General features: G+C 41.0%; 1 protein-coding gene across 2 annotated transcripts in view; it reads left to right on the top strand.

Annotated features, from left to right (window-relative positions):
• Window positions 1-5201: 5201 nt before the first annotated feature.
• Window positions 5202-18274, top strand: part of opcml (opioid binding protein/cell adhesion molecule-like) — a 256167-nt gene continuing 243094 nt past the window's right edge. For both annotated transcript variants that reach the window (XM_029174224.3, XM_029174225.3), the window contains exon 1: window positions 5202-5531. In XM_029174224.3, coding sequence (XP_029030057.1) covers window positions 5471-5531 — 61 coding nt within the window. In that variant the 5' untranslated portion in view covers window positions 5202-5470. The remainder of the gene's footprint in view (window positions 5532-18274) is intronic.

Raw genomic sequence — 18274 nt, forward strand, 5'->3', positions numbered from 1 at the left:
TTGAGCTCTCTGCTCAAGCCTCACAGCAGCTAGTGGACTTCTGTTCAGCTCTGGATTCCAGGCACTTATAAGTAAGTTGGTCGGGGCACGTATGTTGCTTCTTCTACAACTTACCTCCTTTTAGGCTAGTTCTGACAGATGCTCGCTTCCCTTTCCACATGATGTCAAGATGATTTCCCAAACAAACTAACAAAAGTCAGCTTGGAATTGCACTGTGCCTGGTCTAATGTTTTACAAATGCCTCTTCTCAAGAAACACTTTCTTTGTTCAAAGTGGTTCCTGCAAAACTGGAAAATGTTAGAAACAAAGAAATCAGAATGCACTTTTATTTATTTTACATCCAGCCAATGACCATGTAATGTAGCCAAAATGCCAGTTGAACAAATAGTTGATTTTGCATGAGATGGATTCTCTTTAATTGTTGCTTGCACAGCACTGTAAGATATTAAAACAATTGTTTGTGTGGATCATGATAAAAGTAATTTCCTGACTATTCCTAACTCATTTGCAGCCGCAATTCACTAACAATATTCATTAACATTTCCATTTTGATGGAATGTGTGAGTGAAGTGAATAAATAGTTAATTATGTTAATATGTAATGTACCCCAGAGCCGGTTCTCTTTCCTCATTTACTGCATATATTGTGGTTGTTGTAGGCAATTGTTCTTTTAGGTGCACATTTAAAGCACACAACAAAACTATGGAGTGAAAACATTAGTGGGACATGTGCAGGATATTGTTTTTTGACCATACGCCATGAGCTGGTTTCATGTGTCGTGTGTGTGTGAACCTACATGTACTGAGGCGTATAGGTTTTAGCAATACAGACAACAACATTCCTACAAATAATCAAATAATGCTAACAACATATTTTTCCATTCAGCCTGCAGAGAAGAGGCAATCCCTTCTTTCTACACTTTTTTTCTTTCTGATTTTATTGGTTGGAGTTTGTGTCATGTCCATATTATTTTAATACAGTAATGTTAATGGTTACAATGGTTAAAAATGTTTCAAAGATGTACACAATAACTTCACAAAGATGTCACCATAAGGCAGTGTTTCTCAAAAAGTGGGGCACACTCAGTAAATACTGGACCAGTATCGTCAATATCTTATCTGTCTTTTCTCTGTGGTGTAAAAAAATGTCCAAAATGTTACTTCCTCAAGAAAGTTGCGCAAAATGGAAAATACAGTCTTTGGGTCTGCATGGTTAAAGTCACTAAGTACTATATGATGAAAAAATGCAACTGGGAGTCACTGATGTGCTGGTACAGTTCATTTAGCGCCTCACTCCTGTGACGTTGTGTGTTTGCAAAGCACAAAAACGTTGGCATTGAGCCCTCCACTACGAGTCCTCTATCTGCCCGAAAATATGTTAGCCAGTCGAGCTGAATATTAAAATTCAACGCTGTTGTTGAACAGTATGATGAAGTAAGTGTACTTTATGTGGTCCAGCTTCTTGTCCAACAAGCGTTCAGTACGTTAGCTAGTAGGTGGGGATAGATAGCTAGCTTGCTAGCCTAGCTCAGGTACCTCCACACTTACCTACAGTACCTTCTGTATTCTCTCCTGCCACCTGCAGCCCTCTCAGGTTGGGCGAGATGAAGGAGTGGGGGTGAGCAGAAAGAAAGAAAGAGAAGAAAAAAAGAGCAGAAAGAAAGAGCAGAAAGAAAGAACAGAAAGAAAAAGCAGAAAGAAAGAAAAACAGAAAGAGCAGAAAGAAAGAGCAGAAAGAAAGAACAGAAAGAAAAAGCAGAAAGAAAGAAAAAGCAGAAAGAGCAGAAAGAAAGAGCAGAAAGAAAGAAAGAGCAGAAAGAAAGAACAGAAAGAAAGAACAGAAAGAACGAGCAGAAAGAAAGAACAGAAAGAAAGAACAGAAAGAACGAGCAGAAAGAAAGAAAGAAAGAAAGAAAGAACAGAAAGAACGAGCAGAAAGAAAGAAAGAAAGAAAGAAAGAAAGAAAGAAAGAAAGAAAGAAAGAAAGAAAGATAAAAAGAAAAAAAGAAAGACAGAAAGAAACATATGGATGTCAGTAGGATGGCTGTTGAACTCCAGGTCTCCAGCCTTAGGTTCCTGCAGAGCCACATCTCAGAAGACCTATCCTGGTCTACCAACACCTCCAACCTACAGTAGCTGAGAAGGCTCACCTACACCTCTTCCTTCTGAGGAAGGCCTTCAGCCTGGGAACTGACCATGAGGCCATGGGTGGTGAAAACATAATTGAGTTATTGTCGTACCCGATATACAGAACATTAGTACTTCTGGTTGGATGAACTGTATTTTTTTTGCTCTGTATTGTACATATGTAAAGACCATAAAGCTGAATCTACTTTAACCACAAAAATACCATTCAAATCTATCACAAGTGTAGTAGCACAGTGTAAGTCTGCTTTAGTCTGTGTGGAGGATATTCGGACTGTACCAACAAAATGTCTTTGGCTCGGACAGAAGCAACAGATGCAAAGCCATCAATCAACTCATGCTGCTGAACATTTTGCCTTGTCCAAAACTGAGTAATTGTGTTAGTGTGGTTTTATAGATCATATCATATATGTAAGTAACTTTGAGGTAATTCATAAATACTTGTTCATGATTCAGGCAAAAACATATTCTAATCCACAGCATGTTTGACATTTTAAATTTGCACTCATTTATGCTGGAAGAAGCAGGGCATCTGATTCCTGCTGCATCTTCGCTGTGTGAAAATGCTTGTGATTGCTAGATTGTCAGACAAGAGCGAATTTCCTTTGCATTAGTAATTTGGCTGCCAATTAGGGAGGATGATAAGGCATCTGTCAAACTACACTGTTGCAGATCAATTGCACAACTGAATGTGGATTATTATTAATTAGAAGTAAACAAAGCATCTCCCAGGCCAGTGCTGAAACATGAGCCCCCATTATCCAACATCATTACGCTGGAACATGTCACCATTTTAATAACAGTGATGATGACGCATGGTTATTTGATTCTCTATTCACTTTGTTCTTTCTTTAGTAACTGGAACTTACAAAGAACCTTCATGAATATAGTGCACTACATTCATAAAGGTTCTTTGCATATTGTAATATAGTTTGACTGCCGGGCGTTAGATACCTGCAGTTATTATGATAACAGATTATAGTTTCAGGACGTTGCCAATGTACAATAAATTTAACAGTAATTGTCAAGTAAAATGTTATAAAGTACATGTTTTGTTAATGAACCTGATACAGAATTACAACAAACACTGAATCCCAAATGTTTTCCAAGCTTAGTTTTGGAATATTCCATGGAATATTCAGTCTACTACTCTAATCAGTGCAATGTAGCCCACCTATTCATTTCCAAGCACAGGCCATTGTACACAGGGGAGTATGAGAACAGCCCCAGAATATCATGAGACTTGAGGTATTCAGAACATCTGTCATCCACCACTGGTGACTTGCACCCCCTTGGTGACTTCAGCTTGGGTGATGGACGAGTACCCGCATGTTGGTGGCATTGAGGAGCTCCTCAAAGTTTCCCTTCCTCCATCTTGGATGATGAATGCTTTCCCCCATTAATTGCTACTGTATGCTACAGTAGGCATTTGGTAATAAAATGTCAGGCACACTCACTCATCATCGGAACCACTAATCCTCACGAGGGCTGCTGGGGCATATCCTAGTTTGGCAACTAGGTCCACACTGGACGTGTTACCAGCCCATCACTAAGACAGCAAAAGTTCAAATCAGGAGAATAATAATGGCTTAATAAGGGATTAAGATTGATTTTACAATCCTAAATATATTTTCTACCAATGACAAGTACTCTCACATACTGTACGCATAGAGAAGTGATCAGATTTTTCTACACCTGGTTTTAGTCACACAGCTCTGCTACAGTACTTACCTGCAACTTACCTGTTTCCTAGTGTGACCTAGAAGGTGCAGCCATCTTAAGTACTGGAGCTGGAGCTCACAGGCAGAAACCATCTGGTTGATCATGGAAGGGTTTTGTTTCTTTAATTGTTAACTCAGGTATGGATTGATTTAAGTAAGGTTAATGGATAACTCGATTTATGGTTAGGTTTTGATTATTTTGAACCGGCATAGTGTTTGTTTGTTGGTGGTTTCTTGCTTTGGATAATGCTTTTCAATTGTGTTCTTTTTTCCCCCTTTGGGCTTAGGCATGGTTTACTCGGTCAGTATTTAAGTTCCCTTTGTTCACTTAAGAAGTGTTGTTGTTTGGTGAAGCACGCTGGGGGACGTGTTATGTTGGACTGTGTGCTGCTACTTGAGGCACCTTTTTGTAATAAATACCTTCTTTTGACTGTGGCTTTTATAGTGACTGACTTGGTCCCTCACATACTGTAACTGCATTAGTTTTCCATTGTTAGTTTAATACACTCATTATTTTATGAAGCCAGCCCACAGTCATTACCCAACCTTAACCCAGTTACACATTGTCTTTATTAAACAAAATCTAAGTCTGATCACTGTCCCTTTGTCACTTTTGAAAGAGCAGCACTTTACTCTATAAGAAAACAGTGTAGGAATTATGCTTTATGTGTAGAACCTATTGTATGTTTTGAATTTATTTGTGAAATTACTTGTGAAATCAGTACTAATTTATGATTAATTCCTCATCACTTAGGGAATGGGCAGAAACAGACTGTTGAGATTTGATGACAGATCTTTTTTTAAACCAATGACATTTTTTGCCTTTTCCCAGAATAGCAGCAGTGACTCTCCATAGGAGACACTCGTGGCACATGGTGTGCTGCAGCATAACGCTTCTTTATGGGAGGGGGTGTTTCTGAACTCATGTAAACCCATAGACCAAAATTCCAGTTCTAATGCAACATGTAACCCACATTTATTAAAACGTATTCAACAAATGCCAGACATCACCACACATCATGTCAGAGACAGATTGTCAGAACAATTCCCCCAAGAAGCAGATCAACCTTTGCATTAATTAGGAGACTCACATTTATTCACATTTAGGCTTAATTCAATACCAGACCTCCATAATCTTTAAATCCTGTTCTTGTTCTGTCAGAGGGCAGAGAAATTAAAGCACAGAGCGCAGCCAGAAAAGAGGAAAAAAAATAAAACAGAGCTAGGACTGTTCATGGGTGACTGACTGAAGAACAAGCCAATGCCGGCTGAGCACAGACCGCCCTCCCCGTCCTCTCTCCCCAATCTTGCAGAGTGCCGGTCCCTCTGTGTGCTATAGTACGTGGAGAAGAGGGAGATTGAATACTGTGCGAGGAGCCAAGCTCTGTGCGCGCGCGCGTGTGTGTGTGTCGACCGCCAACTACTACTTGCGCTGGATTTAGACCTCCTCCAGTACAACCTGCCAGTGGGGATGAATAGCAATCCAAACTGACACTGAGGAAAACAGACAGATAAACAGACTCAGAGCAAAGTGGACATCGTTTTGAAGCCTCTGTTGAGACACAATTTCAAACAGCGGATCAGACTCAGCAGTGTTTGGGAAGCATGTATAATTCGGTATGTTTCGTCATCCTGTCATGGGTCTTTGCATTGCTTGTGTTAACAGGTAAGATGTCTTCTACTCCTTCTCTCTCTTGTTCTTGTATGTCTGTGTTTACATCTCTCAGTTGCTGTTAACACACACTGCTGTGCTCCTGGGACCTAGTCTGACACTGTGTTCGTGTCTCACGTACCTTCATCTGTCAGTCGGACTCTCCGAGGCTTGGGAAATTACTTCAAGTGCCAATAATGGCAAGTTCTCTAAGAATAATTCTTTGAGTGAAGTAATTTTCGAAGACAGTCTCGTCATTGCCATTTGTGAACTTCAAATAAATCACTAGGCATTTAAGACAAGCAAGGAAACAAGATGTGGAGCAACGCACGAGTGCTTTTTGTTTGGCATTTCATGCTTGTATCAAATGCCAGAGCTGCCCTTTAATATTCAGTAGAGGACCAGGAAGGGGGGGGCGGCTCCCCAGTGATGTCACAGGGAAGCCCGGTGTCCTGGAATTACTTTGAGTGACTCTGGTGTCTAATAATGCAAACACTGTGTGTGCCCCAATAAAATAAGATGAGCTTAAGGGAATGTAAAGGAGTCTGACAGAGATAATACGACACATTGAGTGTGTGTTTAGAGCCGATGTCCAGTCAGTCAATCCATCAGACACATCTGATGTGTTCAGAGTTTCTACTCGCATCACCAAACAACTTGTTGCAAAGCACTGGCTGCGCTCCGTGCTGATTAGCTGATGGCTGAGGTGCTCGTGTCACACATCAGTGGATGAAGTATGATAAAGTGATGGTTATTGCAGGGCAGATGAATTTAGCGCTTCGTATCGCGGTTAAATCAGGCAAAGATCGATGGCGTTCCTTCCCCTGTCTATCAATCTAACATAAGTGCCACGTCTGCATCAGGCAGCGGTGACATTATGGAGCCTGTGGAGAGCACTTAGAAGCCTGTCAGGGTGTAGGTGGTGCAGTCACTCCGGTGAAGTTGGAGACATCGCACATACTGTACTGTACAGCGACACACACTGCTAAAACACTGATGCCACAAATACATAATACAACTTCAGCTCTAGTTTTGGATTTAATCCAGCTGCCTTTTGTTTACATTTATAACGATTAACTAGTTGCATCTTTGCATCATTCTATATGAAACCACACCCACCACTCACACACCAGTAACTGCACATCACAGGCTGGAAGGTAACATTTTCTTAGCTTGAATAAACATATGTTCTATTATAGGTTGCCTGTAAGTAAAGTATATCAGGCACATAATAATGATATGTTCAAAAATAGCAACGTGACAAACTCAGCAGGGAATTAAATTTATTATAATACTGAATGTTTTCACAGTAGGCGTTTCACTTGTCAGGTTTTCCAGGTGAACGCTGCTGATACTAATTTCCAGTGGTAGACTGCATGTGTTGACATAGGATGCTATAGGATACGTCATAGTGTTTGATGAAATTAGCTTGAATTCAGGAACTCAGCTGTACATGAAGCGTTCCATAAGACAGAGGAATCACCACACTCACTAAATGCTGAGGCTGTGACATATTGGGAAAGAAGTGCATTTTGACATATTCCCCACCTGAAAAAATAGATGTTGAATGTCATCATTTGTCACATAGTTTGCCCAGAGTTTTCAATGATATTGGATTTAGCTCCTTCTTTTCTGTCACATGTGGGTCTTGTCCCACTCAGTTATGTACATTAAACTGTCTGTGAAGATGTGCCAGCGCTGTATAAATGGATGATGAATGGTGTTGTATCTCTGTACTTCTGCAAAGTCACGGCCTACTTTGCTTCTCGTACACATACAGTAAGTGTATGTCATGTGTTTGCTTTCGGTACATGGTGAATGGGATGCTGTGGTGCTTTCTGAGTGTTTTATCCTTCCAGTAGCGTGGCCCAGGCTGCCTCAGCATGGTGCTGAGTTTGAATGGTAGCGCAGAGATCCTCCTGGGGTTTAGGCTTCGCAGAAACGCAGAGGAAGCAGTGACAAAATAATTAAGGTGTGTTGTTGTGGTGACACGCCCAACCACACCACCCTTTCATTGAGGGGCACAATATCACCCATTTCCAATCTTGCTGGTACTAAAATATCGCGCCTCGTGACCCATGTCTCTTTATTTTATTTATACAGGCTAAAAGTTTTGCTGAGTGTACGTGCTCTTTTTTTATTATCGCTCTGCATCAGACACTTACAGATTCTATACATCCACACCTGGGAGCTACCCAGGACCACTGCAGTTTATCTCACATCTACTGACAGAGCAGCTGCTGCTTACCTGACTTGCCCAAGGCTGCGTTTGTCGGTAGCTGTTGAAAGAAGAAAGAACCGCTTTGAAGATTAAAGGTGCTTTTATGCTGGTGATGAGGTCATTTACAGAGTTTTGTTGCTGAATGTCATGGCTTGGTGAAACACACACCCTGCTGTTGGCCTTGTTTATCTTTCATGCATTGTAATTAATTGGCCGTCGCCCTGATTGAATCTTGAGTCTGTAAAAGATTCACCTTTATTTTCAATGTCTGCAGAGAACAGAAAAATTTGACCCTGAACACTCAAGTTCCATTAGAGTCATTAGCATCAGCAAATTAAACTGTCCAAGAATATATGTGAGAAAGGGAGGTGAGAACAATAACTCCAGACATTCAAATGAATTCAATACTCTGGCCTGCTCAACAAGAAAATTATTTGACCTAAGTTAGTTATTATATTGAACATGAAATGTTATTAGTAGACCTCTAGTGCCTGGGAGCGTTGCCTGGGAGACACTGGCCGTCAGTGGTCCTCCTGGACATTTCCCCATCTTAAACACACTCTAGTGTCCCACATATTCAAGATGGGAGGGCAGCTGTGCTACATGTGGGCTTGTCCTGTGCCCGGCAGGAATCAGGGGACCAGGGACCCTGCCTGGGGCCATGCAGGCCAGGCTTCCCATGAGCAGCTTGTTCCCATCATTAATGCAAACAAGTGCAGTGTGTAAGTGTGAGCATGGGTGTGTTCTCATGCTCAGTGTAGAACTGTGTGTTGTTGTGCATAGATGAAGGTTAGTGTGTGGTAGTCCGTCACTCCTCCAGCCTACTGGGTGACCTCTCACCCAGCAGGATGAGGTGGCTGGGTCCCCTTTCAGGCCACGCTGGGCTCCCCTTTGGGGTTGGCCTTGCTTTGCCTTCTGCAGTGTGGGTTTGCTCCTGTCCTCCGTAACTGCTGCTGCTACACTAGGTGTGGTCACCTCTGCCACAGCATCTGGCTCTCTGACCCCGGGGGCGGGTGGGTGTCTCTGCGCTAGTACACCTGCCCAAATGCATCTGGTGGATGATGTGGTTCTGGTGGGCAACTAACATGATAGTGGTGTGTTCTGTTTATGATTAGGCTTGAACTTACAGTAATAGTACTGTATGTGTTGTATGTTTGCTCCTGTATTATTACTGTTATTATCATTGTTGGTGGGACTGTTGCAATAGCTTAAAAGATAGTTGCTTACCCTTTCTCTAATTGTCCTTGATGTCATTGTACAGTAAGTATAAATGTACTTGATTGATTCCTGAGCAGTAGATTATGACACTATTTAACACAAAATGTTGCACATTTCAAGAACAGTTAGCACTGTGTTAATTCTACTGAAGAATTTGTCACAGAACTTCTTAATGAGGGCTAAATGTCTCAGTCTATTTGGTTCTATAGCTATTGAGTTTCACACCATGCATGTGCATTTACGAGTACCTGCTGAGTTGGTTTTCATGATAATGGATGACAGTTCTTTTTTGTGACCTACTGAGAGTGACTTAATAATGATTTTAAGTCATTATTGTAAATCAGTGCCTTCATGTCAGTATATTCAAAATAAGATTAATATACAGTAAGAATGTAATGTCATCTGTACAACAGTCCTGTGTCAGAAACAGTTGCTATGGAGAATACAATTGTCTTTCACCAGCTTAAAATGACAATGATAAACTCTGTGTGGACAGATTTAAATGGTTCAAACTAAAGCAGTAATGGCTGCACCATTATGATTACTTTATATAAAATAGCTGCTTGAAGCTGTGTTTTCTCGTCAGGCTGCAACGCTTCCCTTGAGGCCGTTTATCAAAACCATAGCGCTGGAAGTTAAAGTTGTTTCCAAAACTTTCTCAACTTTTCTGATCTTTGTGTTACTTCTATGCTGCAGCCTCCTCAGCTCTGACTGATTCAGCCATTTATCATAATGATCGTCCTACAGCTGACAATAGACATCAGTGCTTCACTCTGCCCACTGATTCCAGGGCCTCAAATTGATGGATTAAAATCATGAGCGAGTTAAATTAGTTGTGAAGATGATGTTTAAGTTGATCAGTGCATGCATCCATTTCTACCTAATATTTTTTCTATCAATACCCACAAACTTAACTATGATTATCAATCAGGCTCCCGTCATAACACAGAACAACACAAAGCTTGGTTAAAAACCAGCGGAGGTGGAGCAAAGATAAAATCATTTTACCTGTTTTCGCTGAAATGTACGATATGTCACATTTTATGGCCGCTTATTACTCAGGGTTGACACAAACGTATGTCTGAGAAAAAGGAGGTCTAAAGTGTGACAATTCATCAGCCCGTCACTGTTCCTGGCTATCACATCACTCATTCACTGTATGACACTGGCTTTTTGTCGATGCAAGTGAAGCCAGTCTTTCAGACTCCAGAAATGGCCGACTTGCTAAGAAGTTAGAGCTTTTATCCCCACTGAGAGTAAAAAACCTCGGTGTTCTTTTTTGACGCGCATTGAAGTGTACTCGACTATCACCTTAAAATATGATATTCCAATTTTAAAGGGGGCATGTTTCTAAATGTTTTACCAGGTGTAACATCAATCCCAAGCTTTTAATAATTTCTTCTTTCCAAAAACAAACCTACTGTAAGGAGAATTTCTCAAAACCCACAAACTAACGTCAAATAAAACAATCAACTCTGCATTTGGGACAATGGGAATATTTTCTGGGACGCTTTACAATACAATGATCATTGACAGCCAGTCCCCACTCACCACACAGCAAGGGCGTTGTAATAACGGGAAACACAGGGTAACATTCATAGGAGGGAATCCATTTGTGAGTGCGCTGTCTCTTGGCATCTGTGAACAATCCCCAGCAAGCACTCACTGAACACTGGTGGTGGCTAAATAGGAGCATCACAGTCCCTGAATGGATGCAAGAAAATGGTTTGTCACTGAATAGGATGGATGGCACAAGCAAGAAAAAGAAGCATTCGAGTGTCATGAGACTGCAGGGCTCTAATGTGAGAAGGGATTGCTAAACCAGAATCCAATTGGTTTCAAATCCTATTGGTGCTAGAGTATGGCAGTGTCCCCGCTGCATACAAATTTGCTTAGTTTCAGCCAGGGCTGTTTTCATTTAGAACAAGACTTTATTGACTCATTTATCAATTATTTCACAGTACATAGAAATCACTGTGCCAATGCTTGTTTGTACTACAGCAGCCTCCCTGGATGTGTTGCCTGCTACTAGTCATTATTCTGGCTATGAACAAATACCGTCTTGCGAGACGTGTGATGCAGTCCCACCGTCTCTGCATATTGATTGTGTTAATGCTACCAGGTCAGCAAGGAATTTGGTTAGTGGTTTTGTTTGTGTGTGATTTGTGACGTTGAAGCAGCTTGAGTTTGCTTGTTATTCCTCCCGTTACTTCATCTGTTCACTGCGTTCTGCTAAAAAGATCCATACTGCAAATGAAGTACATGAAAATGCTCAGTTACTTTGCTCAGAATGACTGTTTGTGTTTTCTTTTTGAACGTTGTAAAAGCAGCCAGAGAGTTCATCAGTTTATCAAAGTGCAGCTGCAGCTGAAGGAGTCTTTCTAGTTGCACTCATCAATAAGCTCGGGTTGTTTTAAGGGACAGTTATTACCGACTTCTCAGCCTGGCAGATCTCATTAATTTCTTATGTCTCAAGGTTTGTTGGGAGCTAGTTTTCAAGCTAAAAGCTCTAAAACCAATTGTGCAATACTATTAAAACAATTAGATTCAAACATTTTGAAGAAATTTGAATTAATTGTGATTAAATTCATTAGGCTAAATGTGGATGTGTAACCATTCAGTAGTTTGCTAACCAGACATAGAGGTGCTTTTAGGGTATGACCATTGCCTCCATGAGCTATCTCATTAGACTGCTTTGGATTTAGCCAAGAAGACATTTCTGAGGGGTACTGCACAAAACCAAGGCATGGGATGAAGCTGGAAGTAATGTTAACCTCAGACTAAACTGCATGAAAGCTGGTTACTGTAAGTTACTATCTATCAGGCTAATGTCCAGTTATTTCTAATAACTGGAATAGTTTTTTTTAACATAACAGAAAAAAATGATTATCATTTGTTCAGATACTGTAACTTCACTAATGAACATTGACGTGCTTAAAATCAGTCAGGCCACATGTAACAATTATAACGCATGCTAAGAGCCAGCTGGGCCAGGGGCAAGAGATGACTCACAGGCACCTCTCAGAGCACTTCAGTGGATACTACTGAGTTTGAGACCAAGACATTTGCAGGCATACTCTAGTAGCTGGAGGAAGGTGACATCGATCAAGATTAGAAGAAAGTGAAGACTGACACCAGGTATCTTACACCACCTACATCCCTATTTTTAAGCAATGCAATAAAATGTGCAGGATACCTGCAACTGTAGAAACTATCTACAGCGTTCAGCCAGAACAACAAGATGGCTGCGAGAATAAGAGCAGGCAGGCAAACAAATAGAAGACTGGATCAGTTTAGTTCAGTGGGTTGACCTAAAGACTAAAGTGGCCAAAGTACAGTTTTAGTCCCCAACAATGGGTTTATTTGCCATCAGTGTTGTTATTTAATTGGCTGTTTAAAAGCTAGTCTATTTTTATAAATCACAAATCAGGTATATAGATGAATATCTACTTCATCATTTGATAGATGCTTGTTATATTCAGTAATTGTTGTAATTTTTCCTTTTTGCAGGAGTGACTGTAATCTTCAAATCTGTGCAAATGTTTAAATACAGCAGCACAGCCAACAAATGCTTTTGAGAACCTGTAATGTGCATGTGCCCATAGCTGCTTTTAAAGGTTTAAATTTATCATGTGCTGCCAAATACGCAGCGTCCCCAACTCAACCTGGCCAAAAGTTTTGACGGCGCAGTTTCTAGGCCAGCGAGTGTTGGACTTGCCTCGGAACCCAATTCTGCATGCTGAGATGCATTGAGCGAAAGGAACTAAAGAAATTCACTTTTGTTAACTGCCAGTAGCACGAGTGGAGTCAGAGCAAGGTCACGGCACCGTTTTTGTCGTTTATGCGGTAGTGGAGGTTCAGAACACAGCAGGAGTGGAAGGGGAGTCAGTTAAGCGGCTTCAAGACATTACTGAAAAAAACAGATAATTTTTCATTGAATTGTTACTATTACATTTGTTTCTGAAGAGATGGCATTCAGTGGTCTCACTCAGCTGTAGTGCTGTCCTCACAGTAACCTTGCTGCTGGCTGACTAAAAGCATTTATTGGCCGAACATTACATTCGAACATATACTGTACATCTCATACACAAAATAGCGTTTTTTTGTTCATGACATTTTCCTAATAATGCTGGATACCACTACGTCTGTTAGCGCTCTAGAGAATTCATAGAGTTCATACACGAATACCACAAATGGATCTGACATCCTGTGAGAATAAAGCAACAAGAACCCAAAAGGCCAAGAATATCAAACCTTTTGTGAACGCAATGTGAAAAAAAATATTGTTACTATGGGTTTTTACCATATGAAAAGAGAATCATGAAAAGGGTACAGGTAGAGCAGATGTCACGTGGAGTTCAGTTACAATCTGACAGAGTCAAAAATATTTATATTCATTTTCTTATTTTTTCTATTTTGAGTCTCTGCCTTGGCCTTACACCATTTAAATAATCTAAGATCTATAGAAATGAGCTGTGCTTGTCAGAACATCATCGCTATCATCACAATAGATACCAAGGCTGCGTGAGAAACTGAGGACCTTAGCCATTATACTAAAAATGGATGCTGTCACTGTGAGGCTGCAAGCAAGACTTTGTACTGAGCTACAGCAGCACATCCGCAGGCAGGCTGGTATAAACAGGGTGAGAGAAGCCAGTGTCATCAGCAGGAAGCAGTGAGCAAAGTGCAAACTAGGCTGAGCTACAGTAGAGCATGAGTGTTGACAACCAAGCCCAGGACCAATACATTGGTCCAGGGTAGTTAACAAGAGGCCGACAGCTCAAAGGGTTGTTGTCTGAAGTGAGGGTGAGGAGAGATTAGACAGGATGGGGAGATGCTGAAAGCAGGACTGTCACCTGTGTCTATCACTCAACATTGTGATACAGGAGTTACAGTATGAGTCCCGAACTCTAGTGCTAACAAGTGCAGGGATAGAACTTGTATAACGACTTGTTCACATCCAGTCCTTATCTGGCTTTCATTTAATCATTGCTGTGCTGTTTGCTTCCCAGGATTTGTCAATCATTCCCAGACTTTCGTCCTTACTGCCAACGAAGTCTGCAGAATGAGATCAGGGTGGTCAGCAACAGACACAGGTCTCTTTACAACATGACAGTATTTCCCTAACTGTGACTGAAGTGTGTTTGTTGCATAAACCTAACCACAGGTAGGAGTCATGATGCAAAGCCCACAAGTCTCTGTAGAATTCTGGTGTCAGTCCTTCCTCAGCTTGTTTATCAAGCACCCATGATACAGTATAATGTCTTTCTATACTATCATGAAGGGACATTTTCTAGTAAGCAAATAATACAGATGGTTACACAAGCTGGCAAAGTCAGAATTGGCAGAAAAACTAAAAATCTGGAGGGTCTGGAGGGAAAAACCTGGAAGGCCACCTGCTTAACAAATCCATTCCCTGGAGAGGAAAAAAAGAAGCAAAAAAAGAGGCAGCAAATAGATCAACACTCGTACCGTCAGAAAAGAAAACCCATTTCAGGTCGAGAAAAGCCAGAGCAATTCCACCTGCTCTGAGCCCAGCGTGCGTTCAGCTAAGCCGGGCTATCACTTCCAACAAGGAAAAGTTCAAGCGCCCACATGGTCGGTGAGCACTGAAAAACTGGCTGGAGTTCTCCAATCTACCCGCTGGAAATAAAAGGCTTTGCGAGTACCTTGAATCAGCAGAAAAGCTGGGGGAGCGCTGCAAAGCGACCATGAAAGCTGGAGCTAGGGACTCAGTGGAACTCTGGGACGACTGATGGAGAAATGACCGCGCTCCCAACTTCTATAAGTGTTTCGACCGCCAGAAGCATTTGATTTATGTGTTGGCGCGTTCAGCACGTACATGTGTCTGAGTGTGTGTTTCATGTATGGCTCGTGGCTGTATTTGTAGTCGGAGGGCGGGACAGTGCTTTTTTGTTTGATCATAGATCAGAGTTGCTGCGTGGCCATCAGACTTCTGTCTCCTATTATTTATTGATGAAACAACAATTTCAGCAAGACACCACTCACCCCCCTCTTCTCCCCCACAACCTTTACATCAGCAGGACAGCTCAGATCTTCTGCTAACAGACGGGCCCTGAGCTGAATGCAAAACCTGCCTCTTTCTCGTACGTCACCATAACAAGGTCGTGCATGGGCAGTGATCAGCGGACGCGAGCTGCATCCGCGCTGTCATGAGGACAGGAATAATAGTACCAAGAAAACTGAATCTGAGCCCATTCTAATTTTAGTAGCATGGCTTTCACAACAAAGACCTCATCTGTTGGCAAATTGTTGTTGCTATTTTTCCCCATATTTTCTGCTCCCTGAATGCAGCTACTGTGAAAACACTAGGGTGTACGATACAAAGGAACTTCTGTTCTCATTTTAGAGCCATCAGCTGGGCCTGTTTTCTCTTTCAGCTGTCACATCTCATTTGATGTTATCTTGCCTTCAGCAATACAGGCGCCAGGGCCCTCAACATTGTGTCACGCTGGCTGGTGTCGGTGCTGCTTGGACGTCCATGCAGCAGTGAGGTCATATTTGTTACAAAGGAACATCTTCCAGTGGGCAAAGTCAGAGAGGATGACCCCGTGGAGTACAAGGCTCTAGGACAGCTTTCATTGCCTGGTTCTGCTCCATGCTCTGATTCAAGCTTATTCTAGGCTTAATGAGATTTTGTTTTGAACTAGAGGTCATTTTAGTTTGCTACAAGGTTAATATCCGTACAAATGTACCAACTAATCATTTCACTTTACTTTATTTCCTGATATTTTATACATACTTACTGATATTTCCTATCATTATAAATCTCATGCATCAGCATTTTTCATTAACGATCTTTGAAAATACCCACCTGGTTAACCTATAATTTCTTTATGTTCATTTGTGGTTTGTGGAGCATCATTTAATAACATGAGCAAATTATCATACAGTAGCAACAAAATGAATGCTTTAAATACTAAAAAGTCAAACACAGCTGACCTTACTGCTCCAATGCTATTAGAGACAATATTACAGTCCCAGAACACTGAACAATGATTGATGTTGCTGTGAATAAGGATTGGCTCATCGTTCCTTCCAATCGACTGTTTATTGTTCGCACACATTCCTTTAGTGATAAGTAGCCTCCTGTTTCTGATACGTCGCAGTGTTGGAGGAAAACACAGTTAACACCCTTTCATTAAAGTGAAATGTTAGTTTAATGAGGAGAAATCAGTCAATCAATGTGAGCATAAGCACATTGATTGATGAGCACAGGCATTTTTGTGGTGGATGGCAGTGTTGCAGTTCATACCTAATCAAGGCTGCATAAGAAGAAACACAATGGTGATGGTGGAGGAATCGAGAGTTCTGCAAAATGACAGATGTAGACGCAGGAAGCGTGAACTCGATGAGCTAATTGGATGAAGGAGAATGGGCAGGATGATTACTGGCTAGAGGTACTTTAATAAGGACACATTTGAATGAAAGGAGTTTTTAATGCGTGGGAAAGTGGAAGTGAAAGCGTAATAATTGTGGGAGTAAAATTTTTCTTACTGAACTTTTATCCAAGCTAGTAAAAGTTAGTTAGGGCAAAGTAAGGGTGATGTCAGTCACAAGTGTACTTAAGCCATATAGTGTACAAAGGGTTAAAGAAGGGTTGCAAGATTTCACTTCTGTGAAGCCTGAATTATCCTTAGATATTGTATTAATGTATCTTAATATCTCGCTTCTTACTAACACCATAAGAGCATCTCAAATATTGTTATATTCATTATTATACTGTCAGACAGACAGACAGACAGATAGACAGACAGACAGACAGACTAACTAGTCTAAAGAATTCCATTCCTATTCCATTAATGATGCCTCACTAAAATTTGATATGATCAGTACAGTATGGATCATAAATGTGTTATGTAAACTTTTCATTGTTGTGTGACTGCTGTGACTCCCTTTAACCAAAGAGTGTAACAAGTAGACTGTATTAAGAAGTAGCTGCACTTCAGGGACCACAAGGGCCAAACCAAAATAATTGTTGTTTCCGGTGACAATGTGTGTAAACTGCACTTTATATTTAATGACCTTTTCTGCAAGCATTTGTAGGGACATCAATTGAATAGGACACTATTTGCACAGATTCCCCTTTGCTGTCTGTTCCCATAATGTTGAGAAACCCAGACACTGACACATGATTTGGGATGTCCTTGAGCATTCTTCTGACCTTTAAACACAGTTATGTCTGAGTAGCAGTGAGAGATGTCTGTGGGCATCTGCTTGCTTTTTTCCAGCCTCACAATGATGATGAGTATGCCATTTTAAACAAAGGAGAAACACAGTTCGGATGAGTCTTCTTTTATCTTCCTTCCAGAATTGCTGATGTGTAAATATTAGATATTTGACATTACATTTGGTGATTTGTGTATCATTAACTATATGTACCTGTCTAAATGAAGGACAGATGCAGACTGTATGGTACTGTATGGTACAGTAGCTCTCAGGTGGTGGTTTATAGGCATTGGCTTATGCAAAATCTTTTTTCTCCACAAAATCCCCAATTTCACAGTTGTCAGTGGAGAAGTTGTATGAAGCTTTAGAACCATCAGAAAACTGTACTGATTCAGTGTGAATGTTAGTCAGAGCGAAGGAAATGGGGACACATACGTTGATGCATACTAATGGTGTAAAAAAGGGGAAAGTCAGTAGACAAAACTGACACACTCACACACACACACACACACACACACACACACACACACACACACACACACACACACACATGCATATGAGCAAAGCGCATATAATATGAAGCTCTGATGCAACATTTGACTGCTAAACATTTAGTAGGAAACACAGTTTGCCACAACTATTTGGAAGTTACGATTTACATGCATATATCTGTTTTTTTTAGTCTTTTTTCATATTTTTACAAAATGTAGCTACTACAATAACTAAACTAAAATTACCCAATTACCAACTGAAGACAGATTAGTTGATCTATATTTAGTTCACAGGCCTTATCCTTGTCTTCAGAAGCCTTTGCAATGACTGATCCTGAAGGAGACATCAGCTGTCAACCTGCTCTGTCATGCTTGTCAGAGGTGATTCATTAATCGTGTTTGCCTTCGCATTTTTTGCTGAGGTCTAAAACACCTGTGGCACAAGGCCAAAGATCTCTGCTAAGAACTGGAATCGCATCTGGAAGTGACATTTGTCAAGAATATGCTTCAAAAGGGTGGAGCGAAGGAGAGAGGATTGATGGCCTTCATCTTTTTTAAAGTTTGATGAGATGAAATTCTCACAGGAGCTGAGAATGAAAAAGCTTTTTCTGCTGGGGGGGAAATTGCTTAGGTCAGTA

This window comes from Betta splendens, chromosome 14, assembly GCF_900634795.4.
Source record: "Betta splendens chromosome 14, fBetSpl5.4, whole genome shotgun sequence".
NCBI lineage: Eukaryota > Metazoa > Chordata > Actinopteri > Anabantiformes > Osphronemidae > Betta > Betta splendens.